The following is a 19,632-nucleotide window of genomic DNA, read 5'->3' on the forward strand; positions in this document are numbered from 1 at the left end:
TTTGACAGAATTTATTTTCCATAAACCCATATTGATTTGCACTGATTACATTTCCTTCTTTTTAGATCTTTATTAATCAAGTCCCGTATCAGCTGCTCTGTTATCTTGCCCTGGATTGGCGTCAGGCTGACAGGCCTATAGTTACCTAGGTCATCCTGTTTATCCTTTTTAAAAATTGGTACAACCTTAGCTTTCTTCCAGTGTGCTGTAACTTCCTCGGTGCTGCAAGACTTATTGAAAAGCAATGTTAATGGTCCAGCAAGCTGCTCAGTCAGCTCTTTTTAAAACTCTTGGCTGCAAGTAACCTGGACCTGCTGATTTAAAAATGTCTAACTTTAGTAGCTTCTGTTCAGCATCCTCCAGGAATACCAGTGGAATAGAAAGAGTGTTATCACTGTATGATGAGACTGTATCATCTGTTTTTCCTCAAATATAGAACAGAAATACTTACTGAACATCTCTGCCTTTTCTGCATTATTATTGATAATTCTACCATTTCCATCTAGTAATGGACCAATACCATGGTCCAAGGATTTTTTTTGTTCCTAATTAGGGCTGTTGATTAATTGCAACTAATGAATGCAATTAACTAAAAAAAAAATTAATTGCAGTTTTAATTGCATTGTTAGATAGAATACCAATTGAAATTTATTAAATATTTTGGATGTTTTCCTACATTTTCAAATATATTGATTTCAATTACAACACAGAATACAAAGTGTACAGTGCTCAATTTATATTATTTTTGATTACAAATATTTGCACTATAAAAACGATAAACAAAAGAAACCATACTTGTTCATTCACCTCATACAAGTACTGTAGTGCAATATTTTTATCCTGAAAGTGTAACTTACAAATGTAAATTTTTTTGTTGCATAACTGCACTCAAAACTAAAACAATGCAAAGGTTTAGAGCCTACAAGTCCACACAGTGCTACTTCTCGTTCAGCCAATCGCTTAGACAAATAAGTTTGTTTACATTTATGAGAGATAATGCTGCCCACTTCTTATTTACAATATCACCAGAAAGTGAGAACAGGCATTCGCATGGAACTTTTGTAGCCGGCATTGCAAGCTATTTACATGCCAGATATGCTAAACATTCTTATGCCCCTTCATGCTTTGGCCACCATTCCAGAGGATGTGCTTCCATGCTGATGATGCTTTTTTTAAAAAAAAAAAAAAAAAAAGCGTTAATTAAATTTGCAACTGAACTCCTTGGGGAGAAGAATTGTATGTCTCCAGCTCTATTTTACCCCCATTCTGCTATATATTTCATGTTATAGTAGTTGCAGATGGTGACTCAACACATGTTCATTTTAAGAACACTTTTGCTGCAGGTTTGACAAAATGCAAAGAAAGTACCAATGTGAGATTTCTAAAGGTAGCTACAACACTTGACCCAAGGTTTAGGAATCTGAAGTGCCTTCCAAAATTTGAGAGGGACGAGGTGTGGAGCATGCTTTCAGAAGTCTTAAAAGAGCAACACTCCGATGTGGAAACCACAGAACCGGAACCACCAAAAAAGAAAATCAACCTTCTGCTGGTGGCATCTGACTCAGATGATGAAAATTAATATGCATCGGTCTGCACTGCTTTAGACTGTTATCAAGAAGAACTGTCATCAGCATGGACATGTCCTCTGAAATGGTGGTTGAAGCATGAAGGGACATATGAATCTTTAGCACATCTGACATGTAAATATCTTTCAATACCGGCTACAACAGTGCCATGAAAACACCTGTTCTCACTCTCAGGTGACATTGTGAACAAGAAGTGGGCAGCATTATCTCCTGCAAATGTAAACAAACTTGTTGGTCTGAGCGATTGGCTGAACAAGAAATAGGACTGAGTGGACTTGTAGGCCCTAAAGTTTTACATTGTTTTATTTTTGAATGCAGTTTTTTTGTATGTAATTCTACATTTGTAAGTTCAACTTTCATGATAGAGATTGCACTATAGTACTTGTATTAGGTGAATTGAAAAATATTTCTTTTGTTTTTACAGTGAAAATATTTGTAATAAAAATATAAAGTGAGCACTGTACACTTTGTATTGTTATAATTGAAATCAATATATTTGAAAATGTAGAAAACATCAAAAATATTTAAATAAATGGTGTTCTATTTAACAGTGAGATTAATCGCCATTATTTTTTTTTAATCGCTTGACAGACCTATTCCCAGTAATTTAAAAAACTGTCTTATTGTCCTTAACTGTACTGGGCATGGATTTCTCCTTGTGTCTCTTGGCTTCTCTTTTCGGTTTTCTACAATTCCTAACTTCTGATTTATATTCATTTCTATCAACTTCCCCTTTCTTCCATTTGTGTTTCTTTTTTTATTTTTATTTTTTTTACAGTTGCCTTCACTTCCACTCCTAAACAAAGTTTGATTTTTAACTAGCATGGGACTTCCTTCTCAACTGTGGCATTTTGGCTTTTTGGGCACTTAGTAAGGTGTCCTTAAATGATTCCCAATTATCATTCACAGTTTTCTGGTAAATTCTTCCTCCCAGCTGATTTGGCTCATAATTGTTTTCAGCTTTTTGCAGTTGGTCCTTTTAAAGCACCAAGTATTACTGGTCTGAATATTCTTCTTCTTGCATATTATAAATCTGAGCAAGTCATGATCACTTGTACCTAAGCTAGCTACCATTAACTTTTAGTTCTGTGATTTTTAGTTCCTTTTTATAGTTAGGACTAAGTCCAATATAGAATTCCCCCATGTTGGCAGCAACACTTTTTGAGTTAGGAAATTACAGATAACAATGTTTAGAAATCCCAAGGCTGTTTTTGTCCTGGAAGCATGAGACCTCCAGCATGTCACTCAGATTAATGTCCTGTCCCACCCCCTCTCTCCAATCATCTAGGTTTCTTTCCTATGAATTATAGACAGGTGTGTTTGGAGGAGGTCATCCATTTCCCTAGAGTGATTTGATGGTCTGTAGCTTTATTTGTGCTTTATCTGTTAGAACATTGATCCATAAGCATTCAATATCATTTTCTGCTGAGTTATCAATGACTTGGAAACAGGTAATGCCATTTTTGACATAGAGTGCCATGCCCCTTTCCCTTTTGCCCACTCAGTCCTTCCTAAATGTGTTATAACCTTTGATTTTAACATTCCAATCATGTGAATCATCCCATCCGGTTTTAGTAATACCAATTAGATTGAATTTATGCTCATAAATGAGTAATTCCAATTCATCTTGTTTCTTACTCAGGCTCCTAGCAACAGTGTATAGGCAATACAAGAATTTCTTGATTGATTTTTGTTCTCAACATCTTGATTTTGTGCTATGTGCTTGTATAGTCTTTTTTCCCCTCCCCTTTTGCTTTTAGCTTAATCCTTCCTGTGTACTCCAGCCAGCCTGTCTCCAAGGAGATTGGTCCCCCTTCTACTGAGGTGGAGGCCATCTGAGCTATACAGCCCCTTCTTTCCATAGATGGTGGACCAATGTTCCACAAAACCCTCCACCACTTACCTAGCTTGAAGAATGAAGTTTGATATCCCTTCATTTTTATCCTCGCTACTGTAGCCATGGATGTCGAATGAATGATGAATCATATTAAACTTTGCCTCAATAGTAATTATTTATGCACAGGAGGTGTGAGAGAGAAAATTATTCTTTAGTGTTAAATTTGCTGCCTTTTGTCATTGTGAGCGTCCTTGTTCTTAACAATAAGCTCTTATGTAGTGCTTATCTGTAGCTCTCAAAGCCCTCTAGAAAGGGAGTGAATATCTTTATTCCCAGTATATAGATGGAGAAATCAAGGCAGAGAAAGCTGCAGTGACTTGACCCGGGTTCCCAGGGAGGAGTCAGTGACAGACCCAAGGATACAACCCAAGTCTTCTGGTTCCGTGGACAGTTCTCAAACCACTGGACCATTGTGCCTCTTATCCTATTTATACTTTTACAACACAAGATCATGATTTCACTTCTCTGTAACCCTCCCTATTTTATATACCTCTATCATGTCTACCTCTTTCATCTGTTTCTTGAAGAATCCATTTTTATTATCTCTTCACATGGAAGTCTGCCCATGCCTATAATTGTCCAGCTGACTTTAGTTGTAAAGACACCAAATAGAGCTCTTAGTTGATGTCCTGCCTGTCTTCTCTAATAGGATGTTTGTAGTTGCTGCAGTGGGAATGTGATGCGTGAGGCAAAAGAGAGCTGCTCAAAAGAACCTTCTCTGGTTAAGAGGACAATGCTTAGGAGAAAGTGTTCCCTTTAGAACTGGCTTTTTATGCATTGTATTGTCCATGCTTACTCCCTAAACTCATCAGCACTCAGTGGCTAGATGGCTCAGGTAAGGAGGAGGTTGATGGAAAATGGCCTTTCTTAAAAAAAAAAAAAAAAGGTAGAGGCTTATGACAGCTACTAAGCAATAGCAGCGGCTCTGGACTATTTTGCTACCCATCAGCACCTAAACAATAGTAAGTTTGCAGCTGAGGGAGGGGTAGTCTCTGAGTATAGTCTGGACACAGTGCTGGGAAAGAAATCTAATGCTCGCTCTGGCTTCAGTTTCAGCGGATATTCTCTCCAGTTTTCAACAGACCTTGCACTGTACGCTGCTGAATCCAGATCCAAAGTGTCGTCCACCACTATCCGACTTACTGTCTCATGAGTTCTTCAGGTGAGGGAATGAATGTTTCATCTGTTTGGATATAGCTCCCTGTTCTTCACTTCTGTGTTGCTGATGTCACTCATTTTGTTTTGAAAGGTTGTTGGTTCTTGTTTGATTCATGAAGTGCAAACATAATTACCAAGCTCAGACATGTTTTCAAGTGGGATCTTTGACAAGGAGACTCCTTAAGTTCAGAAGTCCTCATAACCCTCATAGCAGGCTGTTGAATTTTCAGCAGGATGGCTGGAATAGTGACACTCCCATGCATCACATATGTTATCTCCCCTACTTCATGTTAGGTGCTGATGGATGGCATGGAAGACAAGGCTATTAGAGGTACCTCTATCTTAGATCCACCTTTACTTCCAGTCTCTACAGACCTGTGGTTGCCATCACCTAAATGTTGCTGCCTTGGAGTAGTGTTACTGGCCTGTTGTGGAAATTTCCTTTTCTTACCATAATTTGGGTAGCATGCTCAGGAGATTGCAAATAGATTCATGGATATTTAGGTCAGAAGGGACCATTATGATCGTCTAGTCTGACCTCCTGCACAATGCAGGCCACAGAATCTCACCCACCCACTCCTGCAATAAACCTCTCACCTATGTCTGAGCTATTGAAGTCCTCAAATCATGGTTTAAAGACTTAAAGATGCAGAGAATCCTCCAGCAAGTGACCCGTGCCCCATGCTACGGAGGAAGGCGAAAAACCCCCAGGGCCCCTTCCAATCTGCTCTGGAGGAAAATTCCTTCCTGACCGCAAATAAGGCGATCAGCTGAACCCTGAGCATGTGGGCAAGATTCACCAGCCAGATACTACAGAGAATTATTTCCTGGGTAACTCAGATCCCACCCCATCTAACATCCCATCACAGGCCATTGGGCCTATTTACTATGAATAGTTAAAGATCAATTAATTGCCAAAATCATGTTATCCCATCATCCCATCTCCTCCATAAACTTATCTGTACTATTGCCCAGTTCATACTATATATAGCTGCATCGTTCAATTCCAGTTGTAGACCAGCAGCCTGAGGAAATTACTCTTGGTTTCAGTCCAGCTTCTAATGGACAGATGTCCAAATCACAAAATTGCGTTCACTGGCCTCCTTGATAGCCTCAAGAGAGGCTAAGAATGGAATGGGCCATGGAGACTGAATCCCTACTAGAAGTGGTTGCAATGGGGGGCTGAAGCACACAGATGCAGTGAAGAATACAAGAAGCCCAAACTGTCATTCTGATGTTCCCAGTCCAATGTCATGTGACTTGATACTCCCCTTTCCTCCTCCATGTGCCTGATTAATGCAGGATGTGGATTTCTTGAATCTCAAGTTCCTGATGCTTAGCCTTCTTTCTTTTTGTGGTCAGGAATGATTTTCTAGAAGTTGTGAACTTTCTGAAAAGTTTAACCTTGAAGACTGAGGAGGAGAAAACTGAATTTTTCAAGTAAGTGAAAAGTTTTAAGAGCTTTAACCTTTGTGGAGAGCATTTACTGGGGGACGGGGGGAGGATGACTTTGTCATGTTCAAAATGGGATCTCGGCAAGACTTTAAAAGGCTTATAGCTGGGATGATACTTCCTCTATCTGTGGATCTCAATCTCTTACACAGAACAGCAGCAGCGTGTTCTGATTTTAATGTAATCTTACACAAACTCCAAGAAGATCCATTGTTAGCATGGAATAGGGTATACCTGCCACCACCTTTGCTTTGTGGTTTGATTCTGAACAGCTCATTTTTCTTGGAAATGGTATCTACACAATTTTCTATGTGCAGCTAATCACTGTGGTTGTCATGCCAAGAAAAGTAAAAACCATGGGTAAACTAAGTGAGCAGCAAGTACTTTCGTTGCAGAGATAATTGGTCCCGTTGGTCCCTGGGAACAAGCTAGAAAATCTAGACTGTGGTGGACGTGGTTGTCTAAAATCCCACGTGTATTTTAGACATCTGATTGGATTCTCTATGGAAACTTAGGCAAAAGCAAGGACAGAAGCTTTCCCTTGGGTGGTAGGCTGTGAAGACAAACCAGGTTGTATATTATCCACTAGCCAAAATGGGAAATTTAGTTTAGTTTGTTCAGTACAGACAAGGAGAAGCATGACTAATTTAGAAGATTTTTTTTATTTAGATCCCACTTGGACTATATGGCAGAACTAACCATTTTCCCTTACTTTTGCATCAGGCATGGTGTCACTTTCAGGATATTACTATGCTGTAGCATCATGGTGCTGTTGTGTGTGATGGCAGGGGAAGAAGGGGTGTGGTATTATGAGTTTGTTCATTGTAATGCTGCTCATTTGATTAACTGAATCCAAGACCCTCCTCCCATAACTAAGACTTTTGGCACCACTAGAACTTCTCAAAGATAAGACTGTTAGAATTTTTTTTATTATGGTAAAATGTATTTTTCTCTGGCCTCACTCTTGGAAACAGCTGAACTCTTTTGGCTGGAATTTTCCAACTTTCAGGTCATCTTTATACATGGTAAAGAACTATTTAAAAACAATCCTGTACAGATCACTCCTAAAATACTTTTCGCCTTAGATTAAGGGAAGGTCTTCCTGAGTTGATGTCCATCCTTGCATGGGAAGCAGTCTTGTTCAGGCATTGTCCTGTTGAATAAAAATGCTTGCCTTCTTCCATGCTGCTATAAAAGTTCCGTCTTTTATAAAACTATTATAAAACTTTTCATAGTCTGGCTACAGAATTTGAGTGGGGCTTGCTTGGCTGGCTGGCTGGCTCTGTCTGGTGTAATCCTTGCCAGCCAGTAGCCTGGCTGTGAGATTTCACAGGACGTATCATTTTTCTTTATTATTTATTATCTGTTTTGAGGTTGGGCCTATATCCCCCAATCAGGATCAGGGCTCCATTGTTGCAGGCACTGTACAGACACCATGAGATAATCCCTACCCCAAAGAGCGCACAGTCTAAAGAGAGAGAGAGGGGAAAGGGATATTTAATGGAAACTCATTCTGAAACCAAGTCATAATCTAATTTTAAAAAAACCAAAAAGTTACTCTCATACTAACTCTTCTTTCTCTCAAAACAGATTCCTGATGGATAGAGTGGCCTGTTTGTCAGAGAAGCTGATAGCTTCCCGGCTGGTGCCTCTGTTACTCAATCAACTTGTGTTTGCTGAGCCAGTAGCTGTCAAGAGTTTTCTTCCACATCTGCTAGGTCCAAAGAAAGGTGACTTGAATATTCTCTCTTCAGAGCAAACATGGCTTCATTTGGAGTGAAATCAGAGGGGTTAGTTAATTTGAACAGAGGATTTAATAGTGGTGTTTGTTTAAGCCAAGCAAGTACTGTAAGGTAAAGTACCAAAGATTCTGTCATTCCAGATACAGAATAATGGGAGTACCCCTGTCCATCAAACTTTCCATTGTTCCTTTGTCACATGCCTCCTGTGGTTGCTGAAAAGGGGATTAGCAATTGTCTGGCCTTCTTCCATGCTGCTATAAATGGCCCTCCCCAGGACTATGGGCATTCTTAGAGCAGCAGCTGGCTTATACCTCCTCCTCCTCCCCTCTGAGCATTCTTACAGATAACAAGGCTGTCCCCTAGCTTGAGCTGTGGGAAGGCAGCAGGTTACTCTGCCACCTCGTTGGCATGGGGCAACCTCTTTCTCCCCAGGAGGCATTCACTCTCCCTCCTTTCCCCTGCTGAAGTGCTCTGTCTCTCTCCCTCAGTAGTTCCTGTGCCTTTTCTTTGCTCCCTCCCCTTCACAATTTTGCCTAAGCAGCCACAGGGACTTGTGTGCCCTTAGCTGCCAAGAGGGGTCACTGTCAAGCAATGCAAATATTCCTGCCCCACCCTTCCGATGTCCTGAGCATGCTAGCTCTGCAGCATTCCTGGCTCCTGCTGACCCAGAGAACGTGGCCCTAGGACTACGATTCAAACCGGGCTCCTCGGTGACAGACCTCAAGCCCATAGGCCGCTGGCTGTGGCAACTGTAAGCAGCTTTAACTTGAAGCGAGTTGTCTCTGGTCTGGGAGGTAGCCTGTCCCATGTTCCAACTCTTCCCTAGATAAAATTGGAGAAAGTGAGACCACCTGCCTGCTGTCACCAGCCCTATTCCAGACGCACGTCACTCCTGTGCTGCTGAAGCTGTTCGAGGTCCACGAAGAGCACGTGCGAGTGGTGCTGCTGTCTCACATTGACACCTACGCGGAACTGTTCACGCAGGAAGAGTTGAAAAACATCATATTGCCACAGGTTAATGATGAGGCAGACAACGGGACTGGACATGGCGTATCAAGAGTGTGGGGATTCTGCTGCTGGGATGGCCTCTGTTGCTTATTACAAGTAAAGATCTCCTAGTCCTGGCAACAGTCAAGCACAGTGCAGGCAAATTGTGTAAGCTTTCCCCAAACACCCAACTCTGCCAAATGCATCTGAGCTCTGACATGCAGCTCCCTTTGCTTATTCCAGACCTGGCACCCATGCACCTCCTCACAGTTCAGTCAGTTCACCTCCATCCCGAGTTAGAGCCTTCCTCGCTAACCCAGTTTTGCCCCCTCACCCTAGCTACGCCAGGGTACCTGAGTCCTGATCCGCAGCACCCCTTGATATTCCAGTCCTGCCCCCCTAACCCTAGCTATGCCAGTGTTCCTGGAATATATAGATATTCCAGTGCTAGGATACCCCTCCTTCCTCCCCTCCCACAACTCCTACAAGCTTGACTCACAACCTTCCTCTTATGACAATACACTGCCTCTCCATCCTATGCCACTCCAATATCTCTTGAGCAGAGATGAATGATTATTCTGAAATGTGCCAAATTATTTGCAAAGCGGTCCAGTGTTCACAAGGAGCTAGTATGAGTGACCCTTTTTAACTGGTAACATGAATCAGGCTTTGAATCCTAGTGGGGAGTAAGACTACTTTCCTACCCAGGGAAGTGATATACATATTGTATTTTGTTTGTCAGAGAGAAGATGACACTAATAGTGAGTTTCATAAGTGGTTATCTACATGATTGTCTAGATGAAAGAACAGCAGAAACATGCTGTAAACATCTTTAATGGAAGAGCTAAAGAAAATGCTGCTCAGATTCTTTGCTGTTTCTGATAGCTTTCTGGTGTTCTTGTCCTAGGTGCTACTGGGCCTTCGAGATACCAGTGACTCTATTGTTGCGATAACGCTGCACGGCTTAGCAGTTCTGGTATCTCTGCTTGGACCTGAAGTGGTTGTGGGGGGTGGAAGAACTAAGATTTTCAAACGCTCCGCACCGAGTTTCACTAAAACTACGGACCTTTCGCCAGCAGGTAGGTAAATGCAAAAAGAGTTTGGGATTGCAGCACAGTGAGATTGGTTTGTGCTGTCCATTCTTGCCTGTGCTGCTTGGACAGGGATTCTAGAGAGAGTCCCTCATGTGGATAAGCCTGTTAAGTGAAGGCCTCTTGTCCTCGGCAGTGAAAAAGTGATCTGCAAAGACAGAACTGGGGTAACTTGTTTAACAACAGATTGTCCCTGCCACAAGCTGCTCCAGTGAGATGTAGAGGAATTAAACCACCAGGGGCAAAGGCACTGTTGAAAGACCTCACTGGAACAGCCATATATAAACAAAACCACAACTTTCCATTTTGTTAAAGGGACAGTGAGGAGTCTTCGTATTGTAACCAATTCCTCCTAAATAGTTAAAATTTCAGTTAGCTCTCTGACTTTTAGTACAACATGGTATTAAATGGAGCAGTGGACCTTGTGTCTGGCATCTTGGGACATTTTAACTGTTTGTGACTGATCTGTTGCCCCCTTGATGGGGGGAAGAAAAAGCAGAAGCTAATTGGTTTTGTCTTGATGTTAGCTTTAGGCCTTGTCTATATCTGTATTTCAGCCTTGCGTAGCTACACTAACACAACCCCTCCGGCACGGTAGGCAGTTTACAATAGCACAATTTACACACTGGTGCAGCTTACCTGGATTGGAAACTGGAGTAAGCCATGAGACACCCTGGCACCCCAATATTCACCAGTGTCATGTAATTAGGATATGTTTTGTACAAAGTATGCCTTGTGAGGTGGTAACATTCTAAAAGTCTTGATCTGCTAGACAGTAATATCTTGTTGGATTACATGTGCTATCATCATATGTCAAATTATGAAGTTTGGTTATGTATGTGTTGAAACATGTTGTGAGGTTGAAAACACCCACAAGTAGCCTTTCAGGTACAACTGTAAAAAGGCCAAACAATGTTAATGGCTTATTGAGGAAATACATACAAGCCCAAGGATTACCCCAGGAACTGTGTACAATAGAAACCTCTCAGAGATAGCACTACACAATGGGAATTGTTTGACCCAGGTCACAGCAAAAGAGCTTTCGAGCAAGTAGGAAGAAGATATAAAAGGGGGACAATGATATCATGATGGTACCTCACTCCCCCTACAACAACAACACCTGGAAACTCCAGAGAGGCAAGGACTGAACTGGGGGAAATGATGGTCCCAGGCTAGAGGGAATTTTAGCCTGTATATAAAAACCTGGGAAAGCCAAGGAAGCTTGTTTCTTAAGAATCTGCCAGTCTGATTATCATTCAGGGTAAGAATTTGCTAATTCATATCCTACCTATTTAGTGTTTGCAGCTTTGTTTATTTACTAAGGAAATCTGCTTTGATCTGTTTGCTATCACTTACAATCAATTAAAATCTATCTTTTGTAGTTAATAAACTTGTTTTGTTTTTGTCTAAAACCAGTGTGTGTGCAAATTATAACTTGGGGCAGAAAGCTGTTGCATATGTGTCTCCACATTGAGGGAGGGGGTGAATTTTTATGAGCTTGCGCTGTACAGGTGCCTGTGCAGCGCAAGACGGTATAATTTTGGATTTGCACTCCGGGGGGGGTGTGCCTTAGCAACTAGGTGGTGCCTTAGCTAAGCCTTCCCATGCAGAGCTGATCTCGGCATCTGTGTGAGAAGCTGCAGCTGGGTGTGTCCCTATCTGTATGCTGATGAAAGAGCAAGGTTGGAGAGCGTGGCAATTTATCACAGCACCACAGTTTGAAAGGGAGCCCAGGCTAGTGGGTAAGGTGGGCTCAGTGGTACCCCAGTTCCACATGGCACCCCGGAAGGAACCAGTCACAAGCCATACCAATACAAATCACCCTGTATTGGTGTAAAGTCTGTTACATTAGGGGACTGCACCTGTGCAGATACACAAGGTGACAGAAATCGCAGTATGGTGCTCTGTCCACCTTCAATGGTGGATGGATCTCGGATAGAGGTGGTTGAGCCTGCTACAGCCTTGGCAAATAAACCTGGCTCTTCCACCTCATGCAAAAGAGACTCCAGCTTTTAAGATCTAGAGGTCCAAGGTCCAGTCCCCACTGCTGCTGATCCAGCCAGGGTTTAGTGTTACACAGGCAATGCCATAGTGACTGTCTTCATTTGCACCAGTGCTGGCTGCCTATTGCTGTGTGCTGAAACACCTCAATTGGCCAGTTCTGGTTTACGTCACAGCCTATGCGAGGCCACTGAGAGTTTTTGTGTGCACGCAGCATGGAAAAAGGAGCCAAGGGAGGAGATAACAGGAGGATCCCTCTGGAACCTTGTGTGTCTGTGCCCTGCAGAGCAGAAGCTTGTGTCGGGGAGACAGATGGATAAACAAACACTGTTTGCCATCTTAGATGCACAATAATAGGATGTGAATGGGGCTTGTATTAATTTCACTTCATTAAAGTGCAGTGTTGGCTGCTGCGTTCACCTAGGGGTCTGCAAAGCACCCAGACCTCAAATGTAGAGCCCAAGTAAATTTTGCCTATTCAAGGGCTGCCTTGGCAAGTTGCCAGGAATCTGCCAGACCCCACCAAATTGCAGAAAATGGAGTAGATTGTGGGTGAATTAGAGGTGCAGGCCATGACTACTATAAGCATGTGCTTGCAAGCCTCCATCTTGATCCAATGTGGTTTGAATCCCTTTGGCTCACTGCATGCTAGGCAGTCATCTCCATGAGCCAGATCTCTGTGCTGAGGATGAAGGTGGCTTGTGTGTTTACAATGCTGTGGGCAATCCTGGGTTTCATGCTGGCAATTGAACGTAATGAAGATCTCTCTTGTACCTTTGTTCTGAGCAGAGCAGCAGCTATTGAGTGAGTGTCCTTTGTGTTTTTGCTTTGTATCCCTGCAGACTCCCCAACTCATGTCAGCAACCAGAGAAGCCAGCTCTCCCAGCCCCTGCCGAACAACTCTTCCAGTGTGTTCCCCAAGTGCCCCATTGCTGGAAACGGGTCCCTCAGCAGCGAGAAACATGTGCCAAGAAAAGACTCTCAGGTGGCCTTAAAGACAGGTAAACCTCCAGAGCTTTCTTATTGGAGCAGTCCTTACTGCTAAACACTAATGAAGAATATCCTTTTTGGTGGAAGCACAACAGCGCTGCCTCCTGCTGACTTGAAATGGCTACAGAGGTGCCATTTTCAGTTGAGTGACTCACTGCCATATGCACCTGACAGGTAAAGGAGCTAGGAAATGTGGAGAGTGGAGGATACACAGGAAGAACATAACACAATGTTTAGGAGAACAGTTTGTAGGTTTAACCTTTGTAAAGCTGAGTACTGGAGGGGGGGCTCTCAGTGCTCAATTTGCATGGGGATGGATAGAAGATAATTGAGAAGACTGAAGTAAACAATGACACTGCTGGCAAGCTGAGCAATATAGATATGTACCCATGAGGACATGTCTGTTTGCCTTTGAACGCCCTGGCCCTTTTAACAGAGAGGTTTCCTGCTGTGTCCTGATCTTCCATGCCATAGCTAGGTAAGTGAGCAGCTCCAGCAATGAGCTGAAGGCTGTCATGACTCACTAGCTAGTTGCACTTGGCACCATTCACACACTTGCTGCTTTCCTGTCTTCTAGAGAAGACAGGGAAGCTGATCCAAAATGTCCATCTGTGTTTGTTCTTTGCCTTTGTCCAGTAGCAACTCAGCAGGCCCTGGGCACTTGCTGGGTAGATGTACCAAGCTTAGTAACCCTCCCAGTTTAGGCAGGAAGCTGGTCACTGCTTCTGAGGCAAAGAGGCATTTTTGCCCTACATTTCCTTCCCCTGTAGCAGCACTTTGAAGCATCCAGTACAGATCACTGATGGAGGCAACACCCTGGGCTATGTGGAGCATTGTTCTGATCTAGTGTGACTGTTCCTGAGCAAGCTGATTTTCAGGCCAGCAGGCTGGTGTGGTGTTTCCTTAGTGATAAAGTTAGGGCATGGGAGTTCTAGGTATAACTTACTTTCCCAGATTTATGGGGAAGGCACAATTTAGCATCATCTAAAACAGGTGTGTAATTCCTGTGTCTTCCACAGTTGAACAAGACATTCTGCTATCCCTGAATGGAGATCCTGCTACGATGAATACTGTGGGAAGCAGCAGGAGCCCTTTGAATACTTCTGAAAAGCCAGCGGAGGAATGGCCAGACTGGAGCGAGTCCGAAGAGCCAGAGACTCGGAAAACTCTGAACATACAGCTCCAGCCTATGGAGCCACATGGCAGCACTGGGCCCTATGTGGTTGTTCATAATGTGGTCAAGGAACCCTTGGACAACTTTGAGCCCAGCAGCTGTGCCCCTAAACTGTTCTCAGGAAACAGCCTCAATGCTATGAGAGCTGAGGGAGTGCAAGTGCAGAGGCCACTCCGTGGTGCCCTTCAGCTGAGCAAAGAATCCAAAAGCTTCAAACAGAGTCCTCCCCCAATGTCCAGCCCTGCGAATTGCTGGAGCAATGACAGCTGGGACCACCCAGACCAGCTGAGAGAAACACCATTCCTGGAAAGGTCTCCAAAGTCTCCAGGGGAGTCTGGCTTAGGAGAAGAGTTCACGATCCAAGTGAAGAGGAAACCAGTGCGAGACCCTGAGTTGGACTGGTTTGCTGACATGACCCCAGATATTAAACCATCTGCAGCTTTCCTGATTTTACCTGAAGTAAGGACAGACTCGGTTATTCTTAGTCACTTAAGTGCAGTTTCTGGTGGAGAGGATACCTCCCAGATTGTGCAGTTTTCATCCAAATTTGCAGCAGCTGAAGTCACTGAGGTGAGAATATGGGGTTTAGGGGGAATTATAGCGAGTGATGTGGCAAATTGTAGAAGGAAAAAATGCATTTCAAGGGATGCATAATGCAAGCAGGCACTGTACAACCCTGCCACTGTGCCTCAGTCCTTAGCAGCTGGGTGTCATCTGTGCAGTGCTGGCACAGTGCATGCTGCCTCAGCAGCTTCAAATAGACTGTGGATAACATGGGGGGAAGGAAGGAGTCTTTGCAGGTGGGGAAACAGGTGCACATCAGTTGACTGCTATAGAGGTGCTGAATGACCCTTATCAGGCACTATGGTAGTTTGATCAGCTCTTGTAGCTGCAGATGTGTGATAAGAGGCATATGAAACTGATTAGTACAGTTCAGGTAAACCTGTGATCTTTAAAAAAAAAAAAAAAAAATAGGCACAATGGCTTGAGGACTAGGAAGGGGATATAAACTTTTCCCTCTAGTTCTTGAGTTCAGATTCAGTTAGGGGCTGTTTAGTGACCTGTGTGAAATGAGACAAATGTCCTAGTCCAGCTTCTACTAGATAGGTAACTTCAATATAAGTGATGTTGTAGATTCAGTGGAGTTGCCAAAGATTTGAAGAGGTTGGGAGTCTAAATTCCACTCTCAGCTGTAGCAGTCCTGCTACAATAGCTGAGGCACATTGTGGTTTGCAGCATGAACTGCATGGCATTAAATGGGATGTTTTGGTTCTGGGACTCTTTCATTAGTTCTGTAATCCCTTTTAAAAGATAAACCTACTATAAAATAGGAGGGGTGTGGGGCCTATGCACCTTGCAAATGAAATCCTCCTTTTAAATGGTATGTAAGATCTGAATAGAGGAAAGAAACAGCTTGTCCATGGTAGCCAGTGATGCTAGAAACCTGTGCATTCTCTGTAGGGAGTTGTAGAGTGGTGTGTAATCCTGGTTTCTGTCATCACATGCCTGTATAATGTACCAGATAGATCACAACAAAGTCCTAGGCTGCTTATTGAACTGGGCACATGACTTGGAAGTTCTGATAGATTGTTGCAGGGTCCAAGGACTGCTGCTATGTTCTGCAGCAGTGAGGGACAGGGTTATGGCTCTGCATGTGGAACAATCTGCTTACCTGACTGAGTCCAGGGCTGTGGGTGCTCCTAAGAAGGGAAGAAGCAGGAAAGGCTGTTCTCCCTCCCCAAACAGCCTCTGTCTCTGAAATAGAACAGGGTGCCCTGTCACAGCCAGTGGTGATACTAGGAGAGCTGTGGGGGACCAAGAGGCTGCCTTGCAGGAGAAAACATCCCCTATTTGCCACCGGTGCATGCAGGGTATGGAGACACCTTCCTCCTCAGTCCTTTGGAAGGGAGGAGCCCTCACCTTGCTTAGAGGTAACAGTTCTTGTGATAATAGCATATGTTCCTCTGCTGAGTGATATGGCTAAGGGCAGGGGGACTGTTGCTCTTACCCCACCTTGCTGCCATAGTACTTTACTACCATTTGAGAGTCACAGCAGGGATAGTGTGTAGTTTTAAACCATTGTTTAACTGCAAAGTACCTGACTATCTGTTAAATGATTGGCCCGGTGCTAGCTTAATGCACACCACCTTTGGAAACTACTGCTATCTTTTGTACTGATACGGCCCCCTGACCATAGTATCTGAGTACTTAATGCATTTATCTGCACAACACTCCTGGGAGGTAGGGAAGTGTTATCAGATAGAGGTCAGTGAGTTGCACAGGGAGTCAGTCATTGCTGGGTCTCGTGTGTCACAGTGGTTCAGCCACTCACTGGCCTGAAAGTCCCAAATAATTGCAGCACAAGGATTTTATTTTAGTGGGGGGAACCGTCTAAAAGCTGACCTGACTAAGACAGGGAGAATCTTAGTGCAAAACTGCAGGGAAGGGATGTATTAATGAGCCGGGCATGGCCAATGGGCTAACCCAAGGGCCGGCCTGCCTCTGGGGTAGGAGGGTTCAGGTGCTTAGAAATGATGTATAGAACCTCTCTGAAAAGCTGTTTTACCAGAGCTTTCCGGGGATAGTTAAAAACCTCACCTGAAGTGACATTTTAAAGCAGCTGATATTTTAACTGCCTACCAACAGCTCCTCCTTAATGCAGTGTTTCAAGTGCTTCATTTGAACTATTCTGAGGGGAAGAGATGGCTTGTTTCTAAAAATAGCAGATTGCTTATTTTTCTGGTACCACAGGGAGTAAATTATTAGCAGTGGGACAGCTGAGCTCTGCTTAGAAAAAATTGTCACAAGTACCTGTGGGTGCTTAGCATAGGCAAAGTACAGCTAGGTCTGGTCACTGAGTTAGGTAAGCAGTAGCTGGTAACCCCTTTTTATTTTCAGCCCACTTACCTTTTCATCTACTATGCCAATGGGGACGAGGTACTTTCATTATGAAAGGAATACTATGTCTATATAAAGATTTAATGGAGGATGCTGGATTTGGAACTGCCTGGAGTTTAGGGTGAGAGCTGGTGGTAGCCCAGCAAACCTGACACACTCTTGTTGAGTCTGCTGAGGTGGTTTCTAGTACTAGTGGCCTTAGGGAAAGGACTCGCTCTCTTCCCCCCCCCATCAGAAGGAACAGGAGGGGGTGCATGGCATTACAGCACATTCATTTTGCTGCTGCTCCAGCCAGTAACTGACTAGCTGTGCAGTTTACTCAAAAGGCCAGAGGATTACCAAAAACCTGGCTCAGGGAGGTAGAACTCCAACTCTCAGGCAGCTCTGAATCACACAGGAATTCCCCCAGGAGCAGGGGGCAGTAGGCCCCACTGATGTCTGGCATAGTTCTCAGGGGTTGGATTAATGTATCTATTTTACATGGATGGGTGTAGCTCTGCATGACTGTCATCTGGTGTGTTCTTACTGACACGGTTTATGTAATTATTCTAGGCTGAAACTGCAGGCTGGGGTGAAGAAGAGTTGAACTGGGAAGATACTAACTGGTGACGGATGGGAAAAGACAAGGGCGATCTATGGCCTATTGCTTCCATGATGTGTTAGATTATTACCTCACCAACACTATTTTACCAGGAAGGCAGGTACTTAGGCTGCATTGGGATCTTGCTTAATGCAAGCGCATCTTCCTGTACAAGAATGCTCCTTTTCCAGCCTGTGCTGAAGCCATATGTAAAAGTGAGGTGCATAGCACTGGCTAGTGGAAATTGGACCAGCTTGAATGGTTTGTGTTTTGGAGCTGAAAAAGAAGAGTGATTTATACTTTTCTGTTTCAGGAATCATCACTGCTCTAGAAAACTCTCCTTGAAAATAAATGAAAATTGCATTAGTTCAGATAAATTTGATTAATGGTTGTGCCATTTCTTTTTATTAGAAAAATAAGCCACAGCGGAGGGGCTCCTTTTAACTTTTTAGATACAAACTGCAGTGATTTTAGACTCTACAGTTTACTTGGATGACCTATTTATTGCTGCTCTATCAGAATGGATGGCTGGGTGGGTACAGTGTGCTAGGAGACCATTACAGGGAAAGTGTTTAACACACATTGTATCATAGCTCTAAATTCACTCCGCTCTTAAACCTGACCAATAAAGATTATTTTCAAGAGATCAGTACAGTGTCCAAGTGGAACAGCAGCTCAGGTGCATATCTTCTCCGTGAGAGAATGGAGCCTTGGTTGTGTATTTTAAAAAACTATTCATGCATTCATTGTTAACGGTTTAATACAAAAGTGTCCACGTAACAGGGACAAATATGGTCCATTTTCTCTTACAACAGATTCAAAAACCTTACTACACAATGCTGTTAAGCTTTCCCTGGTCCAAGTTAGAGCAGCATGGAGTCAGTTAAATTGAACAGCTTAACCCTTCCAGAAGACAGGCCTTCTGCCTTAACAGTAGGCATATTTATCAAAATCTGTGTTTTGTAGAAGGGTATCACAGGTAACTCCCCTTATTTTCAGTTTGTTCATTTTCCAGCTGTGATCTCCCCCAGCCAGCTGAGCTGCTCAGCATCTAACACCTTACCGTACACTGTTTCTTAAGATGGCTACTGCTGTCTGTAGAGCCTCTAATTTCACTGCAAGCCAAGCAGGAGATGGTCCTTTCTGCAGCAACAGTTTCACAGCTTCCAGTGCGCTCTCTGCAGCATCTATAGCAGACTTGTACTGCTCCTCACAGGGTGAGTGACAAGCTCTCTTTGCTAAAGGCTACAGATTAAAACACAAGATGTTAAACCTCTATTTACTGCCAATCCCACTATGATACAGGCTTCCTCAACCTCGTAGATGAAAAATAACCAGGCAGCGTAGTAAGACACAAGCCCCTTCAGCTGGGATTTTCATGCAGATTTAAACTCTGAGGCTCCTAACAAAGTTTTATATCTCATCTACTGGTTCAATATAAAGTTTAGTATCCCAATTAACGCAGGCATAGGGGCTCTTGACTTTTGGACAGAGCTCCTTTCAATGCTCCTTGAGTGAATAAGGGCAATAAGGCACTTCTGAACCCTGCACTAGTAACAACTGGGGGAGAAGGGAGAGAAATGAATCCTCCCTCAACAGAAGTAAAATCATAGAATCATAGAATATCAGGGTTGGAAGGGACCCCAGAAGGTCATCTAGTCCAACCCCCTGCTCAAAGCAGGACCAAGTCCCAGTTAAATCATCCCAGCCAGGGCTTTGTCAAGCCTGACCTTAAAAACCTCTAAGGAAGGAGATTCTACCACCTCCCTAGGTAACGCATTCCAGTGTTTCACCACCCTCTTAGTGAAAAAGTTTTTCCTAATATCCAATCTAAACCTCCCCCATTGCAACTTGAGACCATTACTCCTCGTTCTGTCATCTGCTACCATTGAGAACAGTCTAGAGCCATCCTCTTTGAAACCCCCTTTCAGGTAGTTGAAAGCAGCTATCAAATCCCCCCTCATTCTTCTCTTCTGCAGACTAAACAATCCCAGCTCCCTCAGCCTCTCCTCATAAGTCATGTGCTCTAGACCCCTAATCATTTTTGTTGCCCTTCGTTGTACTCTTTCCAATTTA

General features: G+C 43.4%; 2 protein-coding genes across 10 annotated transcripts in view; one reads left to right on the forward strand and one right to left on the reverse strand.

Moving 5' to 3' along the window:
- SCYL3 (SCY1 like pseudokinase 3) overlaps positions 1-18,205 on the forward strand; it is a 31,845-nt gene extending 13,640 nt beyond the window's left edge. For 5 of the 9 annotated variants that reach the window (XM_038414016.2, XM_038414009.2, XM_038414007.2 and 2 more), the window contains 8 exons: positions 4,534-4,645; positions 6,004-6,081; positions 7,684-7,823; positions 8,662-8,939; positions 9,730-9,901; positions 12,757-12,915; positions 13,924-14,648; positions 17,529-17,933. In XM_038414016.2, coding sequence (XP_038269944.1) covers positions 4,534-4,645; positions 6,004-6,081; positions 7,684-7,823; positions 8,662-8,939; positions 9,730-9,901; positions 12,757-12,915; positions 13,924-14,648; positions 17,529-17,585 — 1,721 coding nt within the window. In that variant the 3' untranslated portion in view covers positions 17,586-17,933. Of the gene's footprint in view, positions 1-4,533; positions 4,646-6,003; positions 6,082-7,683; positions 7,824-8,661; positions 8,940-9,729; positions 9,902-12,756; positions 12,916-13,923; positions 14,649-17,528 lie in introns of all 9 variants that reach the window. The other 4 variants (XM_043491133.1, XM_038414017.2, XM_038414014.2 and 1 more) reach the window with 2 other exon arrangements.
- Positions 18,206-18,298: 93 nt separating this feature from the next.
- Positions 18,299-19,632, reverse strand: part of C8H1orf112 (chromosome 8 C1orf112 homolog) — a 35,670-nt gene continuing 34,336 nt past the window's right edge. Inside the window, 1 exon segment of the mRNA XM_038414019.2 lies at positions 18,299-18,801. Coding sequence (XP_038269947.1) covers positions 18,616-18,801 — 186 coding nt within the window. The 3' untranslated portion in view covers positions 18,299-18,615.

The sequence above is a fragment of the Dermochelys coriacea genome, chromosome 8, assembly GCF_009764565.3.
Source record: "Dermochelys coriacea isolate rDerCor1 chromosome 8, rDerCor1.pri.v4, whole genome shotgun sequence".
Taxonomy (NCBI): Eukaryota; Metazoa; Chordata; order Testudines; family Dermochelyidae; genus Dermochelys; species Dermochelys coriacea.